Source organism: Mandrillus leucophaeus, unplaced genomic scaffold (genome assembly GCF_000951045.1).
Source record: "Mandrillus leucophaeus isolate KB7577 unplaced genomic scaffold, Mleu.le_1.0 Scaffold92, whole genome shotgun sequence".
NCBI lineage: Eukaryota > Metazoa > Chordata > Mammalia > Primates > Cercopithecidae > Mandrillus > Mandrillus leucophaeus.
Window position 1 is genome coordinate 983,409 of NW_012110030.1, and position 10,980 is coordinate 994,388.

The 10,980-nt window shown below is 38.2% G+C and overlaps 1 protein-coding gene across 5 annotated transcripts in view; it reads left to right on the plus strand.

Annotated features, from left to right (window-relative positions):
• KDM4C (lysine (K)-specific demethylase 4C) overlaps window positions 1–10,980 on the plus strand; it is a 443,327-nt gene that overhangs the window by 256,315 nt on the left and 176,032 nt on the right. For all 5 annotated transcript variants that reach the window (XM_011969889.1, XM_011969890.1, XM_011969891.1 and 2 more), the window contains exon 12: window positions 30–138. In XM_011969889.1, the coding sequence (XP_011825279.1) occupies window positions 30–138 (109 nt within the window). The remainder of the gene's footprint in view (window positions 1–29; window positions 139–10,980) is intronic.

Below are 10,980 nucleotides of genomic sequence, written 5' to 3' on the forward strand. Positions count from 1 at the left end.
TTTCTCCACCATTTTTGTTCTGTAACTAGATAACAGAGGGAGAGAACAAAACCTCTAAGAGTTGGCGCCATCCACTTAGCAGGCCTCCAGCAAGATCCCCGATGACTCTTGTGAAGCAGCAGGCACCAAGTGATGAAGGTGAGATGGTGACCCTTTTAGGATTTTTTTTTTGGTATGTAAAACAAACTATTGTAAAAAAATTGCTGGATAGAAAAAAAAATTCAACAAGTAACAAATACATACTATTAGGAGATCATACATAATAAACAATTTACAAGTAAAAGGAATTTGGAACTTAAAGAGTCACTTCATATAAGCTAGCCTTATTACTGGTAAAAGTCTTCCAGGTTTATGTCATGGGATAAAATCAGTCAGCCTTGACATATGTTTTAGGGTTCTACAGAAGAAGCTGAGACTCATTTCCTAAACATGCTGGATTTTAGAGTTAACATGCTGTAGGTTTCTTTACAGTGTCTTTACTTTTAACTTGAACTCTTTACATTAATTTAACCACCTTCAGTAAAAATCTATGTGCCATATCCTTTTCCGTATCTTTTTGTAACTGGTGTGGGTTGAAACATCCTTTTTCCTTCACTAGATTGCTGTGATGCAGCTGGATGTAACGTAGTTTCATTTATAATCATTTACCATTCCTGGATGTAAATTTATCTTTTCCCCCTTTTTGTCGTTTTTTAAAGACAGGGTCTCGCTCTGTTATTCATGCTGGAACGCAGTGGAGGGTGATCACGGCTCACTGCAGCCTCAACCTCCCAGGCCTAAGTGATCCTACCTCAGCCCTGCAAGCAGCTGGGACCACAGGCATGCACCATCACGCTTGGTTAATTTTTTAAAAAAAATATTTTTGTAGAGATGGGTTTTGCTATTGCCCAGACTAGTCTTGAACTCCTGGGCCCAAGCAGTTCTCCTGCCTCAGCCCCGCAAAGTGCTGAGATTATAAGCATTAGCCACTGCGTGCCTGGTTACCCTTCTTACCTTTCTTTCATAAAAAAGAAATTTTTGTTGCCTCAAATTAAAAATCAGATCCCTGACTACTAAGTGTCTTGTAAATGTCTCTTAGCATCATGAAGGCCTTGTTTTTTCTGTGTCTAGAGGATTAATTCAGGCAGGCTTTCTGTTAAGAATCCTTCTCTGAAGTATTCTCCAGTTTTACTTATGGAAATTATTAACTAAGGTCACGTGTCTGTGAGAATGCTGTTAAGTGAGTAACAAGAAGCTCAAGTTTCTTGTTTAAATAAATTTATCAGAGTAGATAGATATCTTTCACAGATTTTTTCCCCTCTTTCCCTCACTTTTCACTTACGTTCTATGTTGAGTTAGAAAACAAGATCATGGCTGGGCATAGTGGCTGATGCCCGTAGTCCCAGCTACTTAGGAAGCAGAGGTGGGAGGATTGCTTGAGCTCGGGAATTTGAGACCAGCCTGGGCAACTCGGGGAGACCCTGTATCATAAAAAAGTAAAAATATCATGAATGTAGGGATTAGGGATTATAGTAGTTTCTATAAAACCAACCCACGGTTGAATTCTAACTCTAGTAATAGAAGTTATGCGACATATTTGCATTTATTTCCGTATATCACAATGTTGAGGTTTTTTTTTTTTTTTTTGCTACTTTATTATACCCAGTACAAACCATTTTCCCTTTAGTGTTAAGACAATTATATGACAATTCTGTGTAAAGTAATTAATACTTAATGTACAATAGTCATGATTGTAATTAACCTTTCCCATGGTAGACTCTCTTCAGTATAACTTTTCTGAAGGGAATAGGCTATGCTAAGGCTGTACCAATACGTGGAGAAGGCTGTTTTCTCCTCTGTCCTTATTTGCCTAGGAAGTTTATTTTGATATGGGCCATCATAAATTGGCCCAGAGTTTCTTTTTGGAAAGCAGTTCTGATTTCAGTTTGTATAGCTTGCAAAATTTATAAATGGATTGGTTTGATGAAGTCGTCTCAAGGGTTTGAGGTTAAATATTTTGTAGAAATGGTGATTGTAGCTTTTGCAACAGTCTTTCTTTCCTTTCTAGTATGTTAAGGACCCCTGGTGACCTCTGGGGATTTTTCAGAATTGATTAGAAAAATCAGAGAAGTTTTGTGATGGCTTAAGGTTTTTACAAGCTTTCAAACTGACAACAGAATATTCTGTTGCCTGAAGTCAATTATTTGCATCACTGGGAACTTGAATGTTACCTCAGCCATTTGCCTCTGTGTCTAAGTTGCTTGCAAAGTTGAAAGTGAATAAACGTTATCATTGTTAGATTGTGATGTGCAGTGAGTTTTTTGCTCACTGGGAGCATACAATTCCAAATCCAACTTGTTTTGGGGATTTTCTGTGCTCACTAGTCTGCTCCTTTTGCCCTCCTCATATATAGGAACATAACTATATTAGAGCATCGGAGAATTTTGCATCTTTAAACAACACTCAGTGTCTTCTATTGGTGAATGAGCATTTCTCTATTGAAGCTGGGAAGTTTCTCCCTAACAGAAAGGCTGCACAGGGGAAAGTGACTTGGTCCAGGACCTCTGGGAGCTGCTGTGCCACTGAGAGATGAGCCACTTGTACATTGCTCTTCTCTTTAGGACAGTGCAGTGGCTCTTTGATACTCAAATAACCTGAAATGCCATAGATCATTCTGACTGGTGGCACATCCTGTAATTACAGGATCAGGAAGGACTTCGTGACTCTTAGCCTGTTATTTTCTGCGAAAAGATTTTCCATGTTGAACAGCAAAACATGAAAGTTGGTGGTGGTGGAGAAGAAGGGTCTATATAATAAAAGAATGATGATTAGAATGTGTCTTTACATAAAAATTAGCATCTAACTTATTCTTTTTTGATGAAAAATAATCTTAAATATATACTGCATGTTTGTATTTTATAATTTAAAGGAAAATACTGAACTACCTCTTTTTTTCTTTTAATTGAAATGTTTTTCAGTTGCATTTTTTTCTAAGGTTAGACAGCTGGATAAGGTGACTGAAACTTCAATTAAAATTCTGTTTAATGCCCAGTTGTTTAAAAATTATACAAATGTATTGAAACCTAGACTGATAAGCAAAGCTGTTTGGGTTGTTTTATTCTCGAAGCATCCAGGATATGTAGGTATTCTTCTGTTGCCATTTGTTGATATTATTGGCATATTCCTGCTCTTTTCTGAGTTCACTGTCCATAGGGAAGGAGGATGTATATGAAGTGCATAGGTGAACTGTGCATGCTCTCGTGCACCCATGCACTTAGGGGAGAGGGCAATGCTCTTTCTCTGGCCATGGAACATATTAGAAGTGATGAACCCTGAGGGGCAGCCAGCTTAGAAATCTGTGGCAGTCTTTCTTTCTCTTTCTTTCTTTCTTTCTTTCTTTCTTTCTTTCTTTCTTTCTTTCTTTCTTTCTTTCTGTCTGTCTGTCTGTCTGTCTGTCTGTTTTGGTTGGTGAGGATGCCTGCTCAGAAGCTCTCGTGTTTCCTGGAATTGTAAACTGCTTCATTACAGGTTAAATGCTCAGTTTCTCTGTGTGACTTTGAAGCCAGTTGTCATTCAATGCTACCTTCTCTCTAGCTTCATTTTCCTCAACTTTCCTACATGAGTCTTCCTTTCTGTTCAGACCGTCAGTTCCTTACCTTTTTAGCACCAGGCACTGGTTTTGTAGAAGACAGTTTTTCCATGGATGGGAGTGGGGGGATAGGGGTGGAGATGGTTTTGGGATGAAGCTGTTCCACCTCAGATCATCAGGCATTAGATTATCATAGGGAGTGTGCAACCTAGATCCCTTACATGCAAGGTTTACAAGATGGTTTGTGTTCCTATGAGAATATAATGCCACTGCTGATCTGACAGGAGGTGGAGCTTAGGCCTCTCTGCTCACCTCTTGCTGTGTGGCCTGTTTACTAACAGGCCACAGACTGGTACTGGTCTGTGGCCCGGGGGTTGGGGACTCCTGATTTAGACAACTTCTTCCTTACCCTCCCCCTGCTGCTTTTGCTTCCATGCATTTGCCCAGGCTGTTACATTACCTGTGGCACTCTTTTCCTTCTTGGAATGTTTCAATCCCTTGTCACCACTCACCTCTCCTCTTCCACCTCTCCTGCCCATAGACTCCATATGTGCTTGTTTCTCTTGCACCACTGATCACCTTACACTGTGATATGTTCTTTGTCTTCCATGTGTCTGTCTCCCCACTCTCATTCCTCTCCTTTGCTTCCCCTATCATGCTTTTGGTAGTGAACATTTCACTGCAATCATGGTAGCTTAAATCACGGATTCAAGAGCAGGAATACCCTGGATAAGGCAATCACTAATCCTTGAAATCAGCCATTAAAAAGTTAAATACCTCAATGTGTTACATACTGTCATATTAAAAGAAAAATGTAAATCGTTGTCCAGGAAATAGTCTCCCTATATATGTGTATAGAAAAACATGTTGTTTTAATTACCTGTAGAAATGTGATAAATTATATATTTAATATGTCAGCTCTTTCAGTTTTGTATCTTGACAGAATTGAAAATCTCTTTACCACTGTGCCAGCTTCTATAATTACCTCAAAGTTAAAATGCAGCTGACCCATTGCAGATGTGGCTGGTGCCTTGGAGTTTGAGGGCTTTGGAGCTGTGACATCACGTTGGGTCAGTAAGTGACTCCTTCTTAAGGACTAGTTTATTTAGGCTGTGGTGGTTGTACAGGCTATGGTGGTCCTGAGAGTGATTTTTTTTCCCACCCACAACAAAGGAATGATGCATACACTATTGTCTTCAGCACATTAATTAGAGAATGGGTTTTTTCCTAGGATTTTTTTTTTCTTTTGATTGCTGAGAAAGGAATGTCGTATGAGGAAGAAAAGAAGAAAGATCAAGACTAAGTCAGTTCAGGAGAAGTCCCTAGTGAACTTAAATTTCCTACTCTTTACAATTTGTATTTCTGTTGTTTTATAAAACCATTCTTTGAAACATAAATGTGTATATAATGTTTTCAAAGTATCATGTTTAGTACTCTCGGGATAATGCATCCAATATAAGGTTAAGTGGGAAAATACAGTTCAACTAGGTTTATTTACATTGGAAACATTTTGAGGCTAGTAATTATCTTTTGATGGTTTCAGAAAGTACTTACACCTTTGCAGGTTTTAATTTTTTTTTTTGAGACGGAGTCTCGCAGTGTCACAGGCTGGAGTGCGGTGGCGCCATCTCAGCTCACTGCAAGCTCCGCCTCCTGGGTTCACGCCATTCTCCTGCCTTGTCCTCCCGAGTAGCTGGGACTATAGGTGCCCGCCACTACACCCGGCTAATTTTTTGTATTTTTAGTAGAAACGGGGTTTCACTGTGGTAGCCAGGATGGTCTGGATCTCCTGACCTCGTGATCTGCCCGCCTTGGCCTCCCAAAGTGCTGGGATTACAAGCATGAGCCACTGTGCCTGGCCCTGCAGGTTTAAAATTTTAAAATATATTTAGGGGGTACAAGTGCAGATTTATTACATGGATATACTGCATAGCGGTGAAGTCTGGACTTTTAGTCTAACCATCACCTGAATAGTGCACATTGTACCCATGAGGTAATTAATTTCTCATCCCTTACCAGCTTTGGTATCTGTGTTTGCTGCGTTGCTGCCCATTTTGATATCATTCAGACTCACAAATGTTTTAAGCCTTAGCATGCTTCTTCTCACTAGCATTCTCATCAGCAGCACTTTAATTGTGCTGATGCCAACTCCAGAACTTCCCTTGAAGTGACGTTGGGCTAATAATCATCCTGCATTGACATCAGTATCTGAACATGTGCTTTATCACACCCCTGCCCCTGTTCTCCTGGCCTCATGGTGCATTGTTTGTTCTTTGAAGCTTTCATCCTGCACATGTGTGTGTTTGTTTCCCAACATTTCTTATTTTACTACATTGTTTTCAATTAAAAAGTGAAAAATTGTTTTCAATAAAAAATTTCCAGCTTTTGCTACTGTTACTTCTAGTCTGCTCATTGCTTTTGTGCTTACTGTGTATCCAATCCCCTTGGTTAAGAGATGAGGTTAATGATGTTTCTAATGCAATTGTAAACTAAGGACAAGCAGTGCTAGTGTACAGCGGACTTTGTGAACGTGGCATTTGCTGACACAGTGATACTGCTCTGCTCAGCAATTCCCACCATGTGCTAGTGGTGTGTATAGCTAACATACTTGTGCTGACAGTGGAGTTTTGTTGGAGTCTGTGAAAGTTAACTGGAAAATTTATAAGAAAATTGCAAGACTGTTATTAGGTGATTTTCATTTTATTTTTTATGCTGATAATTTTTCATATTTTCTGTAACAAACATTTCTTTTGTATTTGTCCAAACGAGTGTTTTTTACAGAGACTAGGCGTATCAATATGATGGAGTAGGTTACCTGATAATCCCCTAGCTATAAAACAACTAGAAATAATGGATAGTATAAAATAAACAACTTTTATACGTGCATAGAGAGGCAAAAATAGCACAAAGGATAATACCTCTCCGTGCCAACAAATCAGGGTCAGTCGGCTCCAGCACTCTATTCACTGTGTGATGTCTCGGTACCTGCGTTTACAAAGTAGTGATGATAGCAGCACCTGCCACATGGAGGAGTTGTTTTGAGGGTTAAAAAGTGTTTGGCACATAATGACTGTTTGTTGTTGCTGTTGTAAGGAGGTGGAGAAAGTGAGCACTGATTGGTAAGGGAGAGCCAAGTTGTGGCCATTTAGGAGAAATTTGCCAGGACCATAATGGATGCAGAGCAATCAGAACTAGGATGCCAAAGGACCTCTCAGACATTCTGAGCTGGAGTCTTAAAAGCCTACACCTTTACTTAAGTACACACTTGAGAAAAAGAAAAAGTGGAAAACAAAATCAAGAAACAAACAAAAACAGGAGAGCTTGCTTGCCTGAAACTTAGGCTTGGGTGGTGAAGGGCAATATGATAGAAGAGAAAGTTATTCTAAGAATTCCTACCCATGTGGTCAAATTTGTACCTCTTCTTCTAAGTGAGAAATTTAAAATGAAACTTAGGCTGGCGATTAATGCCTCTAGGGCATCTGGCACAAGCAGTTGCAAAATCTTTGAACACCCCCTGAATAAAAGTCTGGTTGACTAACAGTCAATAGATTGTGGAGTCTTGACTTTGTGCTTTATATGTTTTTTGACTTTGGGTAAATCTTCTCTCTGCCCTCTTTCCTCCTGCGTAAAATTTGAGGCTTGGTCATGAATGATAAGTGTTCCTAACTTGTAAGTTCATGTATGAATTTTGGGCATTTTGAATCTCCTGAAATAGCATGTGGTGACAGGTTGAGGGCCGCTTTTCCAAAGAGCTGATTGCCATTAATCTAAAGTTTTACTTACAACTCTTCAACTATAATTTTACGATTTCTAGAATAATTAACACAGAAAGTTGGAAAGATGCAGATAACCAACTGTACTGTGTTTAGTCAAGTGCAGAGGCAACCTCATCCATTAATACAAGTTTGAATATTGGCAATATTCAGATTAAAGCCCTGGGTCGGATTTTCTCTAATCTGAATTGTCTGAATAACTCTTTATCAATCATCACTTCAGCAAGTGCACTACTGTAATGAGCTGTTAAGCATCTTTTTGAAATTAAAGACAGCTTACGCCCTGATCCCTATCTCTGTAGTGTCTGCACGCCTTGAGGATTAGATTAAGAGTGTATTTCAGGCAATGTTACAGTAATTTATTTCTTGTGAAGTTTGTATATATATAATATTTCATTCAGTAGTGGATTGAATATTTAAATATAGAGATGGAAGAGGTGGAATTGGAAATCTTTCTTGGTGTTTAACCATCATTTAACCCATCTAACCCAGGTTTTCTGTTGTTTTGAAGAATAAAATGTATACATTTATTCACTTTTAAGTAAGTGAAATCTCAGGAAGTCCTGTTTGGCAAAATTTGATTACTTCCCTAAGTAGTTTTCTCTAGTTCACAGTTCTTTTATTAGAACAATTGTTTATAGGCCGGGCATGGTGGCTCACGCCTGTAATCTCAGCACTTTGGGAGGCCGAGGCGGGCAGGTCACCTGAGGTCAGGAGTTCGAGACCAGCCTGGCCAATATCGCAAAACCCTCTCTACTATAAATACAAAAATCAGCTGAATGTGGTGGCGTACGCCTGTAATCCCAGCTACTCAGGAGGCTGAGGCAAGAGAATCGCTGGAACCTGGGAGGTGGAGGTTGCAGCGAGCTGAGATTGTGCTCTTGCACTCCAGCCTGGGCAACAGAGCAAGACTCTGGTTCCAAAAAACAAACAAACAAACAAACAAAAAATCAAGTGTTTATAAGCAATTGAATATTAAACTGGTCCTATGTGTGTTTTCCCAGGACTAGAACAGCCCACTGATTGCACTTCATTCTAGGCTGTTGTTTTTCTGGCATTGCCTGGGATTTCCTGTGGTATTTTCTGAGTACTTCACCCCCTGTCTTGTAGTCATGGTCCTGCTGGTACTTTTAGTACACAAGCTGGCTCTTAGACACTTTGCAATTGTCCCTCAAACAAAAGGACATTACTTAGAAGTGAAATTTAGAACGAGAACTAGAAATCAAAGAGTTAGAATTTAGCATTGGCTGTTACCCTTTACCTTTTGTAAATAGGTGTTTGGGGAAAATTATGCCCTCCTGCTCCTGGCAAGCTGTTACTCTCTCTGTTTTAACTGTGTTGATGTAGATTTGCTGCTCTTATTTTGAGGATTTATTAAGTGAATATGTTGACCAAATATAATAATGATGTCTTTTTGATTCAGAAATTATAATATTTTAAGTATTAAATACAAATATTATTTTAAATATTAAAAGCAATCTTTTGTTTTCCAGATGCTACTGGGTACTTGACTGTCTGCTTTATGGTAGGCAGGCTGCGACCTGGCTTAGTGAAGAATAGGTACATCCCTCATCGAAAGTCCTTCCCCTCCGTAAAAATTCTTTTCCCTGCCAGTTTTGAAAAATAAGTGCTATTTGATGGCTGCTGCATGTCATGCTCCAAATATTATTAATTTCTACGTAATGATCTCTTTGTTCCATCAATTCTTTTTAGCTTGAGGTATTACTATACTTTTATAATAAGCCCATTTATAGTTCTGTCTGTTTAAGCAATAAAACAGCAAAGTCAGCAGATTACTAAGTAGATTGGCTTGGAATGTTTGTTGCTAGGTCACAGCCAGTGTTTTCCTGCATTATGTGGACATAAAACGTTACATGTTGTTGGCACTCAGATAAAATGGATATTTTATCTAGTGCTTAAGTTTGTAATAATAATTTAGTGCTTCAGTTTAGCTTGATTTCTGTCAGTAAATTCCACTGGAAGTCCCAGTGGCGTTGATTTTTACTGTAGTACGGTGAATAAAAAAACCACCTCACTTCTATTATGCTAGTGGCTTGGTCAGGTTTTGATTAAATTAGAGACAAAAATGCTGGCTTTATAATTTATGTGATGCTGTTGCTTTCTGTACTTTTTACGTTCAATTTTGAAACTTCTAAACAATGATTATCATGAAATCTTATGATCAGGTTTCTGAATGTGCTAAAAGCATAGAGATTGTAAGATAATAATAAAGACTTTGATTCTTTTGAGTTCATGTATGCTTTGTTTTTTTTTTTAAATTAACTTACAAATAAATTCAACCATAACCTTGTTACTCTTAAAGTCTTGTAGAAAACTACGCAGGAACAGATTTTGATAGCACAGTTTCATGGTACATTCAATTCTTTAGAAAAATAATGATTGTATTAGGTTGTAATGTATATGAAATTGTCAATATTTGAAATTTTTTTTACTCAATGAAAACTGCAATTTCATACAACTCAAGTCTGCTACTTTACATTTTTTCAACCTGAACACAGTTTCTTTTCCTTGGAGACAGAATGTCTTAGCTTTATAGACCACTGAATTAGCACATATTTTGGTCCACATTTTTTTTCATTGATATTTTCACCTTTTCTTTGGTTGTAAAACTAGCTCTGAAGATGGAGAATCAGCATGGAAAGTTTATGTATATTTTAAATTTTAACTTTGTGGTGACTTTACGTCTTCATATTCTTTGTTTTACCACTGGCCAATGAAAACTTAGTCCTGGCTGGCAACATTCTGCAGGTTGGCATTTGTGCACGTTGGTCATAGAAGTTAAGTAAACATGTTCAAGACTTCCAGCTAGTGAATGGTTAGAAGATGGCTCTCTTTATCAGCATTTTAATTTTCATAGAGTTGTTTTAGTCCTTTTCCCTTTCGGAGGTGTTAGGTTTCCAGGCTTCAGAGAAATGATAAGATGGGTTATAAATTCTAGACTGATACTTCATTGTTTTAGTGTTTATGTTCTTTGTTTTGTTTTGCAGAGATTTTTGTTGTGCTTTAAAAAAGTAGAAAGTTAAGGAGAAAGGATTGGCTATGATATGTATATGTGTTTGAGTATTACATAAATATTTCCATAGTTGTTGATAAAGTCTTTTCTTGAGGAGTAAACTGGATAATGCCTTCAAGTGAGTGAGCCATGGATCTGGATTAAGAATCTTCTTGGGCACCCCCAGGAGAAGATTGAATCTTTAATGAGGTAGAGTTGACAGGACCATGTAATATATTTTAAAGGGAAATGAGAGGAAGAAGATTTATAGCCCTGTTCTCTCCTTATTTCTGTATGCACCCCTGAATAGTCCATGTCCTTATCTTCCTTAGTTGGCATGATGGCCGCCCTACTTGAAGTTCTCTTCTTAGCAGGTGTTTTGTGTGATCTGCCACATGATAACTCTCTATTAGTTGTTGGGTCAAAATAGCTATGATTCCTGCTGTCACATACATAGGTGACCAAAGCTGACTTTTTTTTTTTTGGTATGGGGAACTTCTTTTTCATGTGGATTGCATCATGCTAGTGTTAACAGTTTCTTGCTTGGAGATCTTGTTTTGCCATTTTTTGACTTTGTATTATATATGCTGTTAATGAAATAGCTTATGAATCTGGAGGTTTTTCCC